We start from the raw sequence: 19,434 nt of genomic DNA on the forward strand, positions 1-19,434 counted from the left end.
TATGCGCAGTGTTGGGAAGGCGTTGCTCGCTGGCATTGATTGTGTTGAGTGAGATGAGACGTGATAAGATGAGTGAGGTGGCGGACAATCTTACGATGCAATCAAGACAAGACAGCCATGGTACACTAAACATGGCCTTTTTCTTAAATGCGCTGATTGCAATGAGCATGTAACTCACAACAGCCATGAATGCGATGATCTGACGTTGGTAGTTGTGCATCGTACATTTGAATGAAGTCAGTTGGTGATAGGGCGCTATCACAGGGCGCGTTCACCGAACCTCGGCAAAACGCCAAACACCCCCGCTGGTATCCGTACAAGCGTCTTGGATGATCTCGTCCCGTCCCAGACACCTCATGACATGAGCTACTACGCGGGTCTGCTACAGCGCCCCCCCCCTCCAAGGTCTTTCAATGACATTGCCATTTCATCCTCGCCGCCTCCGTCTACCGGGCATCTCATTAACTCACGCATTTCGGTTCATTCATCACTCAGAACCACGCCCAATCTCGACCGCGACGCGGATCTCACGCAGGGGTCTCAAGGGTCTAAGCTCAAACCGGTCACTCATCATCATAGCAACGCCTGCGGTCTCAAACATCTCGGGAACACACACAACCATCACGGCCCGACGATACGCGGCCTCACCGGTAACCATCATGTCACAGCAGACCCGCTCATCGTCTTCATCGCCGCCGAAGCGCGACAAGGAGGTCACGGAACCTCGGCCGAGCGCCAGGTAAGATTGGTGATGGATGGTGCCATACATGGCATGGCATCACAGCCACGCGTCCCCAGCCAAGCAGCCAGCCAGCCAGCTCACACTGAACGCAGTATCCTGCTCCTCTCGCCGACGAACCAGGTCCTCCTGCTGCACCGGGTCAAGACGTCGACGTCCTTTGCGTCGGCGCACGTGTTCCCCGGCGGGAACCTGGACGCCTTCCACGAGGGCGAGATCCCGCCGAGCGACGCGCGCGAGAGGCACGAAGACGGCCATGCCTACCGGCTGGGCGCCATCCGCGAGTGCTTTGAAGAGACGGGCATCCTTCTTGCTACCAGCAAAAACTCGGACGACAGGTCTACGCTCATCAACGTCTCATCTGCGGACAGAGACAGAGCCCGCAAGCAGATCCACGGGGGAAAAGTGCGCTTCGCCGACTGGGTCGACAGCATTGGCGGCGTCCCGGACACTGGTATGTAACGCAGTAACAGTCGATGACATTCAACAGCATCGAGAATTCTCGTCTCAATTGAACGATGGGGCCACTCACTCACACACCCACTCACCCATTCACTCACTCACTTATGCCTCGCAGGACGCCTGATCCCCTTCACGAGATGGGTGACGCCGACCAACGTGCCAAAGCGCTTCACGACGCAGATGTACATCTACATGCTTCCATCGTCGGCATCAACGGGCGCGTCGGCCATGGAAAATGAGATCATCGTGCCGACGCCGGACGGCGGCGTCGAGCACACGGCGGCCAGGTTCGACGACGCCTCGACGTGGCTATACCGCGCCGAGAGGGGCGAGATCATCCTCTTCCCGCCGCAGTACTACCTCCTCCACCTTGTCTCGCAGTTCTGCAAGGCCGCCGCGCCGTCGCCTGCGCCGGGCAAGGGCCATGGCGACGCGTACTTCGCGTCGCAGCGGAGAGGTCTGCTCGAGTTCCTCGAGAGCGTGCCGACGGCGACTGGGTCGGAGGCGGCGCGGGGGCACCCGTCGTCGGCGATCCGCTGGGCGGACAAGGTCATGAGCCCGCACAACCTCTTTATCCGCGAGGGGGACGGCCGCGTCGTTCTCGGGCTCGACAAGCCGGGCCCGGAGCTCAAGGGGTCCGGCCGTGGCGGCGACTGGGAGAGGGTCGTGTTGGTCAAGTTCACGAGGGATGGGCCGCGCAAGGTCGAGGTGAGGAGTCGAGAGGAGGTGCTGAGGGAGGAGAAGGAGGCGAAGAGGGCGCGGGAGGCGGAGCACAAGCTGTGAGCCTGGACGTGTTGTCCGCCCACGAAGCTAGATCCGATAGTCAGCCAGTTTATTGCAGCCAAACACGAGTTTCCGAGAGTTAGACTCTTCTTCTGAGAGCTGGACGCCTGATATGAGCGTGGGATGACGGTGATGGCCGACTTGGAGACAACAATTTAGCGACAACAACCATGCACGGCACGGCACGGCACCCGGGTCGCCTCGTTCCTCATCCAACACCCTCTGGTCAACCCTATCTCCTTTTTGCACTTTCTTCCCACTACGACGAACCGGTCTAACGAGAGACAACAACTGCACGATTTAGCAGATGAGATCTGATGAATGTCGAGCAGATGGGAGTTCCCAAAAGAAGAATCAAGCCCATCCCGTTGAGGAAAATTAAAACAAGGCGCAGCGTTGCTGCAGCAAGAGTTGAGAAAACAGACCACCACCACCACCACCACCCCCCCTTCTTGTTGAACCCAGATCGCTGGGCTGGGACTGCACAGCAGTCGTAGCTCGACAGACCCCGACGCGAGAGAGAGAGGCAGAGAGTTGGGGGAAACCGTCCCTCCCCGAAAATCTGGCCGATCAATGGTGCCCCCCTGGACCTCTAACGACAGCAGAGCCTCATAGCTATGGATGGGGAGGAGGGGGTATGCAAATCATGGCCATGGGCCCCACACGAGAAGACGCGGGTGCAGCTTGGGAGCTTTGGAAGACGGCCGTTGGAACAGCGTTGCTTCGGGTCCTTGGGCCTTGTGGCAGCCCTCATGCAGGCCTCTTCTCGTTGGCAACCCTCTCCCATCTATCTTCCCCCCTCCATCTCGTCCCTCCCCTCCATTCGTTTGAGCGGCACGGTTTGAGCAAGGATGGCTCATTGGTCCAAATCATAGATATGATCTGATAGCTAGTGGTAATCGGATGAAGCTATATCTTGGACCCCCCTCTGGTTGGTCCTTCTAGACGTGACGCATGACGTGTATTGCTATGTAGCGGAACCTGTAAGAACACGGTCCAGGAGTTTGCGATGGGAGATTGGGATTGCCGATTTCTTGGTCCAATCCCATCACCACTCCCCCACGTGTGAGGACGCAACCCTCACTGCGCCAGAGACCCTCTCATCCCTGGAGTCTTGAAAGAGGCCAAGATCAAACGTCCTTAACTGGTCTCGTACCCGAGAGGGTGAGGCTCTTCCACGGAGAGAGCGATGCCATTTTCGCGCCGGGCGTCCTTTTTCGACTCTCGTCCCGTACCTCGTTCCATCCCTGATCCCCGTCCTCTGCGGCCTCCGGTCTATCGTGGCCGTCTTTTTGTGGACTCTTCCCCGGCCTCTAACCCCCCTCCTTGCTCCGTTTTGTCCATACCCGGCGGGCTTACCTACTGTGCTCATACGTGGCTTCGGAATAGAGTGCTTTTTGTCAGCAGCTGGCTTTGAGGGCATTGACCCCGTGGGCAGTAGATCGGACCACCATGACGTTTTCCCGGCGGCAATCGACGGCGCTAGCTGCGATGATTTGCTCGAGAGCTTCATGCGAGTTCTATCTCGACACCGAAAGACCAAGACGATGTTGGCCGCCGGCTTCCTCCTCTTCTCCTCTTTCTGGTAATTCTCTCGCACCAACCGATGAAACGTTGGATCGCGCCACCATGTTGCTTCATCACATCTTTCTTTGGCATCCCCAGAGAACTTCGGGATTAGGAAGTTTCTCCGTCTGGTACAGAGAACCCCCCCCCTGGAAACGAGTCATCTGAAGCTACTTAGATATCCGGAATCATTATCATTTCTGCTGATCCCATGGCCCAACCGCTGGCGATGACGAAACCCCTGGACCTTTTTCCGACGCCCTCACATGCCGGGGACCTTTACCCCTCCCTCATCTCCCTGCCTTCGCACGAGCTGCATACCCTGCCGGCCACTTGTCCCGCCAGGAAACCAACCATTGACGAGGATCATCCCAGCTTCCCTATAAGGCTAACCCACGACAACGTGTAAGTAACCCCTCCAAGCCGAGAGTAGACCTACACGCGCGATTCCTGGCAGGCGCAGTAGAACCCACCATAGAAGGAGACAAAGAACCGCAGGAAGCACACGCATCGACCAAGACGGAAATTGAACCAAAATCCAACGCGGCCCTGTAATAATGATCGGAGGACTCAAAAGAATGGAGTTGCAGGTAGGCTGCACTAGGCCTGCATTTACTTGCATGAATTCGCAAGCAGGAAAGTCGAATGGGGAGCGGGCCCCCCCCCCCCCTAAATCTGTGCCCCCTTCCCCCTCGCCTGTCTTCTGAATCAAGAAAGGCGCGGATGAGATGCAGTCGAGATGAGAGATAACTGTGGTTTTAACGGTGAGCGAGAGTGAACGTGCAGCCGCCGGCCCGGGGTCTCGAGGGAGGAGACAAAACGGAGGGAAGGGGGGGGGGAACCCTCCTAAGGTTGCAGTGAAAAAGAGAACAGAGCCTGGTGATAAGCTCTCTCGTCGTGAAGAGAACGAAAGTGGGATAGTAGTCTAGGTCTAAACAAGGAAAACCATGGTTCCCGCACCCGCCCGCGTTCGCGACCCGCTGTCCCGTCGTCGAGCCGTCCCATGGTATGTCTTGTGACATCCATCAATCGAAGCCACGGGGAGCCCGAGGGAGGGGCGAGGGAGACGCCAATGGGTGAACTGTGCTTCAAGATGATGGTTGAGTGATGAGAGCAACGGGAGATGGATGCTCGCTGGACCTCTAGGAAATTTGCAGAGCCTCAGCGATACTCACCGGCCGTCCGTGGTTGGCTGGCTGATCGATCATCCCACCTCCTTGGCGTAGGAGTGGTTTAAGCCGGTTGAACCGATCTGCTTGTGGACCTGTCGTCGGTCATCGTCGGCCTTACTGACCTATGATCCGGCCGAGGGTACGAGGGGTGGGAGGAGGGTGGACGCTGGGGGGGGGGGGCGTCAGGGATGGGTGTTCGATTTGCTGTGAAAGTTGAATGTGCCACATCGTTTCGGGGGAAGAGCATGTGACCCAGCATATCAACTGTTTTAGGAGTTAGCTCGTATAAGCTACCTTGATCCGATGCATGGCATGCGGGATGGGGAGCGTGTCAAAGTCGATATCTGGGTGAAGGAGGAAGAAGGAGGAGCATGATGAGGAGGGAGACAAGAGAGCGTGCTCTCGCCTCTCAAGCTACGGTTTGGACGGTGAGAGAACAATTATAAATACCCGAGGGGACACTCCCTTGAAGTGATGGGAAAGTTGTCTAGCAAACACCATCCGAAGCTGGGCTTCCCTCAAGATACCCCTAACCAAGCTTAAACCAACTACTCTTCTTCCATACATACTTGCTCGAAACCCCCAAGAACCAAAGGCCAGGTGCCCCAGAGACATACCACAAAGAAACCTCAAACCTCATCAACCTCATCAACACCATCCACAATGAGTAGGTAAGTACCGGCATCACCATGCTAGCCCGTGGATCTTTCATGACTTTCATGACTTACTGACTGACGACTCTTGCTAGCCCGAACCCGCAGCTTGATGTCTTCATCAACGACACCACGAGTGTGCCTGATAGGCTGGTTGCCGGCGCAAACAGCTAGTTGACTGCAGCACATGCCAGCAGCGGATCGGCCGGAGTGTTACGGCCAATCAGGCCAGGAATTGCTGCTGAACGACTTGCTGGGATATGAGTCGGAGCAAAGGGGAGAATAACATGGATCTGTGTGATACCCTATTCTTATGTTTTATGGTTTTCTTTTGGCCTTATGAGAATCAAGGATGGAGGATGTTTGGGTTTGAAACTCGACAGGCCCGTGGAGTGAAGTGGGAAGCGAGCTCAAGGTTGGTGTTTCATGACGCCCTCGGCTTCTACGCGGACAGGTGATTAGTATCTTTTGCAAATGGGCACGTTAATTTCATTGCTCTTTTTAAAGACCAATAGGTCATCTGGTTTGATAGGAATACGTATCGAGTGTTGTTGTCATTGTCAAGAGCCAACAGTGAAACCTACGTACAAGATCATCAACAGCTGTGGTGTTGGCGCAAAAAGGGACCCACGCTTGCTGCGCAGCAATCGTGGGCTGATAAAACGTCATGAAAGCAAACTATAGGTAAACCATATCTGTTGTATATGCAAGGGCTCTCTGGAGGCAAATATGATCAAAGCACATTGCATGGTCTTTAACCTCCGCTGTAGACATCTCGTTGATGCTGTATTTCTTACCACTCCATAACATGAGCATGAGAGCAAAGGAAGTTTGACGTTGTTTATCGAGAGACTGAACTGGAAGTAGTGTTTTCCGAGAGCCTTAACTGAAATAAAACCATTTTGAGAAATGATGATTGCAGTCGCAAGCCGATTAGCCCGAATGCATCAAGACGACATTTGGACCATGCCGCTTGGTGATCTTGAAGCGGGACGTCTTACGGCGAAAAAAGGGAGAAAAAGAGGGTTTAGGGGGGACGAATGGAACTACATGATGATTTAATATTTAATGACGGGTATCTGTGCCTGTTCCCGTGCCGCGAGCATTGTGATAAGCCGTGTCTAGTTCTTTAGAGAAGAAACCCGCAAGCAAGAGTTACCAGCCCCCCAAGGCGGGGTTAGCTGAAAAGGCCAGCCTCCCAGTCGATCGCGGCAAGGAGGACTTTGGCGAAACTCTCGGCCATGGTTCAGTTCGAGGCGATCTGGGCAACTGAGGAGAGGTTGAATGAGAAATTTGTATGAATTAAAGGGCATCGGATGATAGCTAATCTTATCAACGAGCGTAGAGGGTTTTCGATGGCACAATTTTGAAACAAGAAACGGCGCGACTGAAGGCGATGCGGTGAACCTCGCAGATGAATTAGATGGGTGGCGAGTGAGAAATGGATGGTGAGACTGAGACTGAGACCGAGAATGAGAATGAGAATGAGGAGGAGGAGGAGGAGGAGGAGGAGGAGGAGGAGGAATCAGAAACCGAGTTGTGTGAGAAAGAGGAAAATGAGACGAGACCAGCGCTTGACTTCCTCTTCTTCTTCTTCTAGCTTTATTGATATGAAGATGGTTGGAGAAGGCGCTGGCAGAGTCCAATACCAGGAATAGCCAGCCTCAAGGGCTTGGTGAGACTCGGTAGAGACAAGCATCACCACCACCAGACCGGCGTCAGGCACGCGTCCACGCGTCAACAACCGCGACACGCCTCAACACCCACGCATATGAAGGACCAAGAAGGGAACCAACTGCCTGCCTCACCTTCTTTACCTTTACCTCACCCATTAGCCAACCAGTTTTCACTGATCTACCTAAGTCAACAAAGGACGTCAGGTCATCACCAGAGCAGCCAAGTGGCTTAGGGGTCAAACTCCAGCTTGTCTGTCTAGGCGGAAATCGAGAGATACCGTTCGATTCCTGGCTACTGAGCTTACAACAGTTTATCTAAAACACTGGCGTACGTAAGAAGGGGCGAGAGTCTCATCTGACGTGCATCTTTGACACTGGTCTTCTACACAGTCATGTTGGCATGTTAGTTTTGTATGTACGATAGCATATGCATCCTATAACTAACTACCTGCATAGGTTGCATCATACTAGAAGAGGATAAGGGGGTTTAACATGATGTGGAAACATTATAGAGTTAAACATGAGAAGTAAGAAGAAGGACAATTAGTATAGAGATTTTAGCAAAAAGCTTCTTATGTTATCTCCTAGCCGCTGCCGCCGCCGCCGCCGCAGCCACCACCTCCTCCTCCTCCACAGCCTCCGCCGGCCATGCCGACTCCTCCAACAATACCCGCACAAACTGCACAGCGCTTTTGTCAGACCAAAGATCATGTTACTCTGCGGGCTTGAATGAAACTCACCGGGCCTTCCACGACCGGAACCGGTCCAGTATCCCTAATCCCAAAAAGAGTCAGCCACAACACCCACGCGAGACCCGACAAACATGGCAGACTCACCGAGGAGTTCGTACACCCGCCGGGGCCACCGCAGCCGCCGGCGGCGATGTCGTTGTCTCCACAAAGCCCCTGGGCGCAGCTGGCCCAGTTGCCGTGCAGGATCCCCGGGTCGCCGGCGACGTAGAGATCCGACGTCAGGTACCCGGGGAACAGGTTCGGGGCGTACTGGTGGTACGTCTTGCCCCAGTGGTCGTAGAATTCTTCCTTGGGCGGCAGCTTGCGACCGCGCTTCGCTGTGCGCTTGACGGCGCGCTCGTAGCCGTCGTCGAGGCGGCTCTTCCAGATGGCCCGTTGTAAATCGCGGCCCCGGTGGAGGGGTGACGACGAGAGACACGAGTTGTGGGCCGAGATATGGGCCGAGGACGAAGGGTGGCAAGCGGGAGAGTTCGCTGCCGGAGAGCTGTTGAAGTTGTCGACGGCTGTGACATGTCAGCATACGAGAGGATATGTGTGTAAGACCCAAATGAGACGACGAGGATGGGGGAGTGGATGTTGTCTGTACCTTTCTGTCCTCTAGATCTTCCAAAGACGGCTGTGCTGTTTGCCGTGGCTTGAATACGGTTGACTGTTATTCATGAACGACGACGTCAGTAATCCTGAAAAGAACCTTTTGGGGGGTTGACAATCATGGAAGATAAGGCAGACCTTCGCAGTACCAACAGATGCACTCCGAGTACACCTCGCCAAACTTGTCAAGGTACAGCTTGCCGGTCCACTCAAAGGAGCTGGACAGCTGGTCCTCGTCGACCTTGTCGTCGTGGTCAATGAAGCGGGCCTCCTTGCTGCCCTTGGTCGCGCTGTTGTACGTGGAGAACTTGTAGTAGGCCCGGGGCGCCAGCTGGTGGGTGTGCCAGGCGAGGTCGACGTCCAGCGTCGGCACGCACATCATGAAGGCGTTCTCGGTGAGGATGAGCATGAAGCGGTTGTACTTCTGGACGAGGCGGTCCATGGTGCCTCGCGCGTTGGGGCCATGGAGCCAGTCGAGCTGAAGTGGTCAGTTAGAAGATGATGTAACCAAGAAGGCGAAGGTGAAAGTGAAGGGTGAAGGTGAAGAAGAAAAAGAAAAAGAAAATGACACCAAAACTTACAGAGTACATCTTGCCGACAAAGACGCCCTGGCGCATGACCGCGGCAACGAGGTCCAGTGCGAAGATGGAGTGGTTCTCCCAGTATCGCGACATCATCTTGGAGGTCTGGAATCGCTCCGTCCGCTCCATCTGCCGGCTGGCCATGCCCTCCTTCCTGCCGATCTGGGCGATCTTGGCCTCCTGGATCCTGGAGAAGGCCGCGTCGCTCTGGAGCGCCACGGTGACCAGGTCCCGGACGTGCTTCATGGAACAGTCTTCGTGCAGGCCCGGTTGGAGCATGTCGAACAGCTGCGAGGCGATGCCGTGGCCCACGAGCCGGTTGGGGAAGGTCACCTCCAGCAGCCTCTCGGGGTCGCCGACGACGGGCATGCCCGTCTTGGGGTCGAGGACGGTGGAGGGTATGGTGATGCCCTCGTTGAGATAGGCCTCGGCGTCGCCGATCATCTTGGCCACGGAAAGGAGCCGCTGAGTGACGAGGGTGCCGCAGCCGGGGTCGCATCTCTGGGAGAACTCTCCGTCTCCGTAGCCGTTGCCGACTAGACCGGGTCGTCTATCCCAGGTGTCGCGACGTCAGCATCATCGTCTCTACATGTTGTAGTGAGTGGCATGAAGAGAAGATACTTACGAATCTCCCTTGTAAGTCTCTGGTAAGCCGCACGTGGTCCAGGGCACCTCCATGGCCCGCTTACACGAAGGACACTGCAGAGACTTCACCATCGGTTCCTCGATGTTGTCCCAGGACCTCCCCGTCGTTGTCTCCCAGTTGGACCTGGCCAGGTCGGACGCCTCGTAGTTGAACTTGGAGTCGATGGCCTGGTTGACCTGGGCCCAGGGCATGCCCGTGGTCCACAGAGTCCGGAGACCCCAGCGGATCGAGTCCTCGAGGAACGCTCTCGGGTTGAGCATGTGCGTGTGCCATACCATGAGGACGTCTGCGAGTTTGTCAGCTTCTTCAGAGCAGCTATGCTGTCATGCGAATATAGTCATCAACTCACCCAACGGCGGCAGGACATCAACGCTCCACGGGTAGTCTTCGCTCCCCTCGGGGAACGTCGCGTACCTCGAGGGGTTTTTGGGGTCGCTCATCTCGGCCTCGCGCAGACGGCGGCCTTCCGAGAGCGTCTTCCACCACGTCTCATACCGGTCGACGGCTCGCGCCAGGTACAAGGCCCACCGCTTCTCGCGAACAATCGCCAAGACGTTTTTCCTCCGGTCCTCGGGTTCCTTGCTTGGGCCGGCGTCTCCGCCAGGGCCGCCCTTCTCCTTGACATCGCTCTTGTGAGGGGAGTCGGGAGGCCCCGCGCGAACGTCCCATAGGCCCCAGAGCCCGTCGGTGTAGCCAACCTCCTCCTTGAGCGTCTGGATGGCGTATAGAAGCTTCAGGTGCGCGAGGCACGAGTCGACGTCCGGGTCGCTCTGGGTGCCGAGGCGGAGGGAGGCGAAGGCAGCCGTGATGTTGGCGACGTCGGCCTCGGTGTAGGGCGCTTTACCGCCGCCACCACCACCACCGCGACGACCGGCACCGTTGGCCTCGAACGGTGGCGGTCGGTCTTCAAAGGGCGGCGGCTCCTCCTGCGTGGCTTCGTACGTCGGCGGCGGCGTAGCGGGACGCTCAGCGTTTGCCTTTTCCTCTTCTGCCTCCTTCTCCTTCGCCTTGGACCTCTTGAAGAACGAGGGCATCGTCGCGTGTCTTGTCTGCAGGAGGCAGCAAGCTGGCAGTGGTGTGTGTGATGAGAGAGAGAGAGAGAAAGGTCCAATATGAGGGGATGCGGGGTAGCAGGTGGCGGCGTTATGAACCAGCTGAAGACACAGGATATTGCCAATTCAAAAAGGACGAGTGCAGGTCGTTGGATCAGTGTCCTTTTTAAGAAAAAATTGAGCCGTCTCGAATTATCGAAGCCTGGGCTGGGCTCTCGAGGCTTTGGGAGAAACGTGGCACAGCTTACTCTATCCCTGATGATGGACTCCACGACATGATCACCAGACCAGCTGCATATCTCCAGGGCGGCTAGGCAAACTTGGAGAACTGGTGAGCGAAAAAAAAACGCGAACGAGGCAGAGAGACAGAAAGAGAGAGAGAGATACAGTGCTGACGGCTTGGTGTATGCAGGGTGGTGGCGCAGTCAGGATCTCACAGCAAACCAGACCCCGGGTTTGGGTCGCTCAGAACGCCTCCAAAGCTTCAACCGCCGCACAAGACGGTCTAGTCGGGCGAAGGCGGCCCCCCCTCCATCGTCAAGGGACCATCCATTTGCGTAAATGGTGTGGTAGAAACAGTGGGCTTGAGACACGTTGCTCACCGAAGCTTCTCGGCTCCTTTCGTTGAGCCTCCGTATCCCAGACGGACTCAAGTGAGTCGAAAGCACAACTCGGTGGAAACATTGGCTCTTCAAGAATCTTGTCAGTCTTTCCAGTCTTTCCAGTGCATGCATACTGACCTTCCACTCACCAATTGCAGTTCTTCCGCCGCGGATCGGTTTTTCCGTCTGGGATTTCCCGCCGTCTTGGATCTGGCCTCAGTTCGCTTAAATGCTTGCATGCAGCCACTTCCAGGCCTTGGCGTGCCTTATCAAGTCCTAAGACAGGCCCATCAACCAATAAAGCTGTCATTTCCGCTGACGGAGGAGGTTGACTGCAACCTTGAGTTGTGGGCTGTGCATGGCCAGGGGGTCCGCGTAACTCAGTCTAAACCAGGAATCGTGGGTTTGTCTACCCAATATTGTCACCTCTTCACGACTTCACGTTGACCAGGGGAGAAGGGGAGGGGGGGGCACACGACGCGTAAGCCAAGCTCTGCATCTCAGATCTGCCGAAAACGTGCGTCTGTATTTTGGAGGTTGTGTGCATGATTCTGCCTACATGCGTGACGTTCTCTACCCAGGCCGGGCGACGGGCGACGGGCATCGGGGAAGAATCACGAGCAACAACGGCCGAGGCCACGATACACAACCTTTATTTCCTCCCAGCCCAAAACCTCAGAAACGCCTCCTTCTTGTTACTCGCTGGCGGCAGGGGCTCCGGGTTGCGGTCTTCCTCTCTGAGCACCAGTCCATCGTTGCCAACGTTCGTTACGGCGTTGTGCTGCTTGCCGAGGTAGAAGTTGGTCTGAAAGAGGGCCGCGACGAGGGGAACGAACGCCAACGCCAGCGCCGGCACGAGGCAGTAGTACAGCGTACGGCGGTACGCCTCGATGGCCCCCTGCCTCATGGGGTCGTCAAAGGCGTACTTGGTGCGGATCGTCCGGACGCTGTTGAAGAGGCTCTGAACGTCCTTGTCCGTCGCGGAGGCGGGCAGGTGACGGCGCAGGAGCTTTGGCATCCTGTCCGCCCAGATGACGGCGACGACGGCGCTGCCGACGGAGCTGCCGATCTTGGACCAGAGCGAGAGCAGGGCGATGGCCAGGGCGACGTCCTGGTGAGGTACGGACGCCTGCGAGGCCACGCGGGAGCCGACGACGGAGAAGGCGCCGCCGCAGCCGATCATGACGAGCGAGAGGACCATGGGCGCCGTCGACATCGTGGCCCGGGGCCCGTCAATCATGATGCCCATGCCGATGATCTTGATGCAGAGGCCGATGATCTGGAGCATCTTGTAGCGGTGTGTCCACCGCTGGAGGAGGCCGGCGACCAGACCGAAGACGCAGAGGGCGAGGGTCAGCGTGTTGTTGTAGTACACCCAGTCTTGCGAGGACCACGGCTTGGCGATGTACACGTAGGATGACCAGTACAGGCCTCTCATGTTGCCGGCGACTGAGTTGCGAGTTGTGTTAGTGGGAGTTTGAACACGTACAATTCAAGGGGTTACGTCAATGTTCTTGGTCAGGACCGAAAACTCACGCATGTAAAAAGAGTCAATGACGATAGCCATCAGAAACGTCTTGTTCATGACGAGTCTGCGCGGCGCGCTCGGCACCTTTGCCCACTTCATCTCGTAGACGACGTAGGCGACGAGCAGAACCCCTCCTACGACCATCATGGCGATGAGGGACTGGTTCCGCCAGCCACGGTCCGCGTACGTCTTCAGACTAAACGGCAGAAGCAGCAGAGTCCACCCAAACCCCAGAAGAACAAGCCCGAACGCGTCGATCTCGACGAGGCTGCGCTTGAGGCTCTCGGTCCAGGTGGCCGAAGGTTCCAGGGGAGCGGCAGCCACGATGGCGCCGCGGGGCCCGTCGTAGCCCTTCTCCTCAGCTAGCTCCTTCGCCGCACGACGAGCCGCGTTCGAGGACGCGAGGTTGACGACGCCCTCGTTCCTGGCCTTCCTGTCGAGGTACAGCAGGGTCGCGATGGCCGGGCCGAGGGCGGCGGGCATGATGATGGCGAACATGCCGTACCCCCACCGCCACTGGTCCCTCGCCTGCACGGCGTCGACGATCTTGCCGGCGAACCAGGTGTTGATGATGAAGGGCGTCGACAGCAGCGAGCTGACGAACCCGCGCCACTCCAGGGGCGTCAGGTCCGCGACGATGATGTCGTTGGTGAGGTCGAGCCCCGACGAGCCGACGGCGACGAGGACCTCGCCCGCGACGTAGGCAGAGACGGAGGCGCTCGAGGCCGCGACGACGTAGCCGACGACGTAGAAGAGGAGCGTGACGATGTACGTGTACGGCCGGGAGGTGACGTCGGAGATCTTGGCGACGAAGGGCTTCGAGACGGCCGAGATGATGCCGGTGGCGATGGAGAGCGTCGAAAGCACGGAAGAGTGCTGCTTGTAGTGCGACGAGGCGTCGATGCTGTAGTAGGACGTCGTCGAGCCGTCGAGCGAGTAGGCCCACGCGCAGACGAGCACCGAGACGCCGACGAGGTAGAACGAGAGCCGGCTTTGCTTGGCCTCGCGGTAGACGGCCTCCATGCGCGTGACGCCTTGGGACTGGAGGACCTCGCCCACGGAGGAGATGGGCACTTCCTCGCGGTCCGTCGAGGGGGAGATGGTGCCGTCCCTGGGAAGATGGACATTGTCTGAGAAGACGCCTGTCTCTTTGGCGTTGCTGCTCATGACGACGGCGGGGAGATGACGGTGGTTTCTGGCGGGCGAAGGGCTGATGGACGAACGATTAACGACCTACGGTTGTGGAGGTAATCCAGGAGACGACATCTTGACAGGAGACGTCTGGGATAGAAGTAGTTTTTCAGCAAGTCTCGAAGGATCCGTCAGATGTGCCAGACCCAAGATTCTTGACATATTGCTGCCCACGCTCACCGGACCATCGATTGGACAGAGGACTTCCGCAAATGTGTGAAAACTTTGCAGCGGCCTTTGGGCCAGGATGCAGCGATCGTCAGGTCTAAAGAGTGAAAGTGGGCTACCCATGAGGAAACCGTCTGGGACCAGTCCCTATACAGATATGGTCTGGTAGTGGTAGTACGAGGGATTTTGGCAAAACTCGGTTCAAACACAATCTAATCAGATGGGCCCTTCATCTTGTCTCCCCTCCCCCGTCGGGTTGGTGAACTCGGCCGGCCGGTGTGGGCATGTAAATACGGCAGCGGAACTCCGGAACTAACATCGAGCTAAGCGTGTGGGTAGTCGTCCTTTGGCGCATCGAGTGGCGCGGCTAGTCGAGGGTAAACTTGACGACGAGGCCGGACGATCCTGGGATAGGCCTTGATCAGCGTCGAAAACGTGATTCTTGCGTGGTTCAACTACGATGCCATTCCCTTGTCATTTCCGTTCTGATCCACTCCTTTGCCTATGGGCATGAGTAAGCGCCAGTCCGCCCTGAGTGGTCCCGGAGAAGCGGTTTCCAACCTGCCCATCGGTTGGTTCGAGTTGGGTGTGTTGTTGTGGATGCAAACAAGGTTAAGGGTATTGTGTGATAGTACCAACGTATTTAAAAGGAAACTGCTTAGATACATTGCCAAGGCAGGTCCCTCTTAAGGTTGCACAGTTACACAATATGAAGACAATAGGGTAAAAAACACAGTACAAGTGTTATGCCCAACACTGAACACATCGTAAGGTTTCTTTAGAAACTCAGTATCATAAAGGCTTCTAAGCCTACAACTACGCTATTAAATAGCCTTGCATCCAAGTAGCTAGCTTTAATTATGGACCTGATAGGTACACTGGGGTATTTCGGGATCAATGTTGCGATGTGTCGCCCAGCCATCCGCATGAACCGTTACCGGCCAAGCTTCATAAGCTACAGCTCCACACCACCACTACTAAAGATATTAACTAAAACATTTGGTGAAACCTGTGCCGCCTTTCACTGTAGCATCGATCCGAGTGCTCCTTTTCATACAATATGCAAGACATTGGGATGGAAGGAACTGACGTGCTGGGGACAGATGTATCTGGGATTGCCCATCTCCGACACTGGCATCATGTTCTTGATTGGTAGAAATGATCGGGGTTGAAGAGTCACGCATAGGCTGCGAAGCGTGTAGCAGAGGCTGGATTTTAAAGCACACACAATACTCACATTTGCAGAAACACAAGCAAAACCACTTGCTCAATATAGAGTTTATGCCCTGAGATAAGATCAGGCGACGGTACATGTGGAGATGGCGCTCCCACCGGTCCGGTCTTGACGGGTTCTGAGCGGGCTGCAGGAATGATTGCCAGGACAAATCCACACACGATGCATGAACATGCATGCTAAAATGGAACTTCGGAACTCTTCTCGCGTGGCGTCCCTGCCGATGGTCGGAAAAGGAGAATTGGAGAAAAAATAATGTGTTAAGAAAGCGAATCAAGCATGCACATATTGAGGTCATTTGTGATCCAAAATGACAAACACTATGCCGTGCAACAGTCAGTCAGTCCGCAGATAAAGACGGATTAATATGATGCATGAGGAAACTGTCGAAAGAACCGCTGCTTTCTTGCCTTACAATACATCACAAGAAACAACTGAAAAGCGCGTCGTGATACACCCTGTGAGGTGACTGCCGTCCTCCGGTGCGTACTCGGCCGAAACACCGGGCCGGATGTTGGTCTCGGCTAATTTCGGCCGAAATGTCGTCTGCTCCAGTGCCGGCAACGCCGATGGGGCCCGGCGGTACCTTCGCCGAAATGACCAGAGTAGTCGGTGCTATGCGATGGGTCTTTTTCCCACCAAGAAAAGTGAGATTCAGCAGGAGATCCTGACCCTGAGATGATCACTTAAGGTCTGTTAAGATCTTCACTCGTGCCACTCCTTCCAGTAGTCATGTTGATTGCACTAGAAAATCATTCACCCGGCTACTATTCATTCACAACCGCATTGAGCCAAGACACTGGCAACAGTATATCCCCAGCATTGTCATCATGTCCTTTCAAACGTCTTTCGGAATGGAGACAACTCCAGCGTTTTGGCTAGGTTTACTATGTATCGACAGTACGGAGTATAGTGCTGTCAGACTGATGGCCCTGTTTAACAAGGGCGGGGGCAAGTCCAATGTTGCATATGTCGATAGATGACTGTGTAACCGTCTAGAAGCACTTTTTCACCCGGTCTGAGCCCTTGACGGCCCCTTTTCCAGGTAGCCAGCCGTCGGCCGCTCGGGGACTCAGGACCCGGATCGGGCTCCGAGGCCGCGCCCCTCGGAGCGTTCGTCGATCGGTGTCCGAAGAAAACAATCATGCTCAAATCAGTAACACCAACCTCAAGCCAATTAAGCTTGATTAAGTACTCGTTGTCTCAGTTGCTCGCACTGTCATCAGCTATTGACTCGTCGTCGACCCGCACCCAAGGCGCTAAAACGTATTACCCTCTCCCCACCTCACTCTATTCCCATCGCAATAAGGTTTTCTCCAACCTTCAAGGTTTACTAATCATAAACGAGGCCACCCTTCCAAACCGACAACAATATCCTGGACACAGCATTCCCCTTAATCAATCCGCCGCCCCCAAATCGATACCCCGTTGAGGCGTTGACGTTGGCCAGATGACACCCTCTTGATATTATGTCCTCGTCCGAACCCATTAGAGACTGAGGCTGAGGGAGCACGAACGTTGAGCAATGCCAGTATCCTTGAGGAATGAGTCGACCTCCACTGGTCGTTTGGAGCCAGGCTCTCCACGGGACCGTCATGGCATGGTCTCTCCTCCAGGCCGTGCTGCGAACCTCCAGCTGCTCCACCCTGGCAAACATCCAGGGATCGACGGGCTCGGCGCCAATGCAGCTGGCTGGCCATCCAGCATCACCCCCGCCGCCAAAGGCCCGGCCGCATTGTACCTCATACGGCACAAAAAAGTAACCTCAGAGAACTTCAGAATCGCTCGGCGCAGAGAAGCCTACGATGTAGAGATCGTCCCGACATCCTTGGCGGATCACGTCTAAATGAAGGACCAGCGCGTCGTCCGGAACCCTTGGGCCTGCACCTCATGAGGTGCGAAAGCGAGTCGAAAGTGTTAACTCCCCCTCTCCTCGTGATGAGAACCCCCCCCCCCTTCAGCTTGGCGGGATGAATTAGTCTTGTATAAGAAGTTTGAAGCGTCCACGCCCCATCGGTACGGACATCATGAGATGACAGAGCCCATCACGCCAACATCCATTTGGATACGACACTCTTTTACTTCAACCGACTCTCGTTTTTCACTCAACCTTTGCAATGGTCGTAGCACAGCTTCTTCTCGCCGCAGCACTTGCGCCGGCTGCCCTGGCGGGGCCCTTTAAACTCCGCGACGTCAACTCCTACGATGGAAAGGCCACCCCTTACGAGAAAAAGGTCAACTCCTACGAGGAAAAGGTTACCTCTTACGAGGGAAAGGTTGCCTCCTACGAGGGAAACCCATTAGCCGACAGACAGCTGTTCATCAACCCCACATACGCCGACGAGATCAAGACCCTCGCCATCCCCCAGCTGACTGGCGAGCTCGCGGAGAAGGCGGCCAAGGTCGCCGAGGTGCCCACGTTCTCATGGCTGTGAGTCACTACTTCTTTTTTTCTTCTCTTCTTCCAAAAAACGTACGATCACCGACTGACAGCCGCAGTGACACCCGCGAGAACATCAGCCTGATGAACAGCACCCTCGCGCAGATCCGCAAGCTCAACCAGGAAGGCGCCAACCCGCCGTACGCCGGCACCTATGTCATCTACAACTTCCCCGACCGCGACTGCTCCGCCAAGGCATCGGCCGGCGAGCTCTTGATCGCCGAAGATGGCGTTGAGAAGTACAAGAAGGAGTACATCGACCCCATCGCGGCGTTGGCCAAGGAGTACTCCGACGTCCGCCAGGTCTTTGTCTACGGTTCGTGCAGCCCCCCCTGCACAACGTCAGTGTAACACAACATGCTGATTTTGTGAAAACAACAGAACCTGATGGACTTGCCAACCTTATTACGGTTAGTTTCCATTCATTCGCACCTGCGTTGGTTGATACCTGGTGTGCTGATGACTAAGCAGAACATGGCCGTCCCCAAGTGCGCCGGCGCCGCCGATGCGTACAAGGAGGGAACCGAATACGCTTTGAAGACACTTAACCTCGAGAACGTCGCCATTTACATCGATGGTGGCCACGCAGGCTGGGTCGGTTGGGCCGATAATCTCAAGCCGACGGCGGAGCTCTACGCCGAGCTGTACAAGAAGGCCGGGTCGCCCAAATCAGTAAGGGGAATAGTCTCGAATGTGTCCAACTTTAATGGTTGGAACTTGACGACGGCGCCCCCTTACACGGCGCCAAGTGAGAATTGGGATGAGTCCAAGTTCCACGCGGCGCTGACGCCGCACCTGCGGGAGGCGGGCTTCCCGGCCCACTTCATCGTCGACCAGGGCCGCAGCGGCAAGCAGCCGACGGGACGGGAGACATGGGGCGACTGGTGCAACATCAAGGACACGGGATTCGGGCCGCGGCCGACGGTGCAGACGGGGATCGACACGCTGGACGCCGTGGTCTGGGTCAAGCCGGGCGGCCAGGCGGACGGCACCAGTGACACGACGGCGGTGCGCTTCGACGAGAAGTGCAGGTCGAATTCGTCTGTCGTGCCGGCGCCGGAGGCCGGTTCCTGGTTCCAGGAGTACTTTGTGCAGCTGTTGGAGAACGCCAACCCTCCGTTTTAAGGGGGCTGCCGAGGTTGTGTATTTCGTTACGGTACCTAATCTACATCAGTACGGAAAGGAAATTGACAATTCTCATTGTAAAACTCATTTTAAACCCTTGCGATATCAGGTTGTCGAAGATTGTTGAGGGGAAAATACGCTTTTCCGGGCTTTTGGCCACTTGAGTCGGTTGCATTGATGATTGTATGAGGTTTCTGGAACGGCCGAGTGGGAGACGGACGGCCCCACATTACGGTGCCACCTGGCCGAAGCTGGCAGAATCGGCGACAGCTGCCCCGTAGCAGCAGCCAGTCCAGTCAGATGCAACTTCCCAGTCAATTGAAGGAGTCAATGTTGCATTAGTCTGTGGCATTAGTCAAATGTGCATAAATACATTACATGAAAGTAGTTGTGAGTGCATATTTTCCAAAGCAAGCCGCCTCAATCTAAGTTTGCATCTGCTGCTTGTTCAGTCAGGCAATACCTCTCAGCTA

At 56.0% G+C, this 19,434-nt stretch overlaps 4 protein-coding genes across 4 annotated transcripts; 2 read left to right on the forward strand and 2 right to left on the reverse strand.

The window, feature by feature from the left end:
- Positions 1-346: 346 nt before the first annotated feature.
- On the forward strand, positions 347-2,073 carry CDEST_11922 (Putative NUDIX hydrolase domain, acyl-coenzyme A diphosphatase NUDT19). Its single transcript, XM_062928078.1, has 3 exons — positions 347-739; positions 835-1,193; positions 1,317-2,073. The coding sequence occupies exons 1-3, from the start codon at positions 414-416 to the stop codon at positions 1,982-1,984; spliced, it is 1,353 nt and encodes a 450-aa protein (XP_062784129.1). The 5' UTR covers positions 347-413; the 3' UTR covers positions 1,985-2,073.
- Positions 2,074-7,448: 5,375 nt separating this feature from the next.
- On the reverse strand, positions 7,449-11,019 carry CDEST_11923 (Putative Glycine-rich domain-containing protein). The gene is made up of 8 exons (XM_062928079.1): positions 9,971-11,019; positions 9,601-9,907; positions 8,976-9,525; positions 8,533-8,872; positions 8,390-8,452; positions 7,888-8,306; positions 7,792-7,825; positions 7,449-7,730 (listed from the first exon to the last, which is right to left on the reverse strand). The coding sequence occupies exons 1-8, from the start codon at positions 10,653-10,655 to the stop codon at positions 7,636-7,638; spliced, it is 2,493 nt and encodes an 830-aa protein (XP_062784130.1). The 5' UTR covers positions 10,656-11,019; the 3' UTR covers positions 7,449-7,635.
- Positions 11,020-11,927: 908 nt separating this feature from the next.
- Positions 11,928-13,970, reverse strand: CDEST_11924 (Putative major facilitator superfamily, MFS transporter superfamily; the record flags this gene model as incomplete). Its single annotated transcript, XM_062928080.1, has 2 exons — positions 11,928-12,724; positions 12,812-13,970. The coding sequence occupies 2 exons, from the start codon at positions 13,968-13,970 to the stop codon at positions 11,928-11,930; spliced, it is 1,956 nt and encodes a 651-aa protein (XP_062784131.1).
- Positions 13,971-16,807: 2,837 nt separating this feature from the next.
- On the forward strand, positions 16,808-19,060 carry CDEST_11925 (Putative glycoside hydrolase, family 6, 1, 4-beta cellobiohydrolase). The gene is made up of 4 exons (XM_062928081.1): positions 16,808-17,827; positions 17,896-18,152; positions 18,218-18,246; positions 18,308-19,060. Exons 1-4 carry the CDS (start codon positions 17,514-17,516, stop codon positions 18,959-18,961), a joined length of 1,254 nt encoding a protein of 417 aa, XP_062784132.1. The 5' UTR covers positions 16,808-17,513; the 3' UTR covers positions 18,962-19,060.
- The last annotated feature ends 374 nt before the right edge of the window (positions 19,061-19,434 follow it).

This window comes from Colletotrichum destructivum, chromosome 8 (assembly GCF_034447905.1).
Source record: "Colletotrichum destructivum chromosome 8, complete sequence".
NCBI classification, from domain to species: Eukaryota; Fungi; Ascomycota; class Sordariomycetes; order Glomerellales; family Glomerellaceae; genus Colletotrichum; species Colletotrichum destructivum.

Bases quoted from the DNA above. Each gene is read 5' to 3' on its own strand.
- CDEST_11922 (XM_062928078.1), top strand. From the start codon at position 414: ATGACATTGCCATTTCATCCTCGCCGCCTCCGTCTACCGGGCATCTCA. The intron at 740-834 runs GTAAGATTGGTG...CACTGAACGCAG, and splicing joins GAACCTCGGCCGAGCGCCAG to TATCCTGCTCCTCTCGCCGA. The intron at 1,194-1,316 runs GTATGTAACGCA...TATGCCTCGCAG, and splicing joins TGGCGGCGTCCCGGACACTG to GACGCCTGATCCCCTTCACG.
- CDEST_11925 (XM_062928081.1), top strand. From the start codon at position 17,514: ATGGTCGTAGCACAGCTTCTTCTCGCCGCAGCACTTGCGCCGGCTGCC. The intron at 17,828-17,895 runs GTGAGTCACTAC...TGACAGCCGCAG, and splicing joins GTGCCCACGTTCTCATGGCT to TGACACCCGCGAGAACATCA. The intron at 18,153-18,217 runs GTTCGTGCAGCC...TGAAAACAACAG, and splicing joins CCGCCAGGTCTTTGTCTACG to AACCTGATGGACTTGCCAAC.
- CDEST_11923 (XM_062928079.1), bottom strand. From the start codon at position 10,655: ATGCCCTCGTTCTTCAAGAGGTCCAAGGCGAAGGAGAAGGAGGCAGAA. The intron at 8,873-8,975 runs GTAAGTTTTGGT...TGACCACTTCAG, and splicing joins TTGTCGGCAAGATGTACTCT to CTCGACTGGCTCCATGGCCC. The intron at 7,826-7,887 runs GTGAGTCTGCCA...TTTTGGGATTAG, and splicing joins GCGGGTGTACGAACTCCTCG to GGATACTGGACCGGTTCCGG.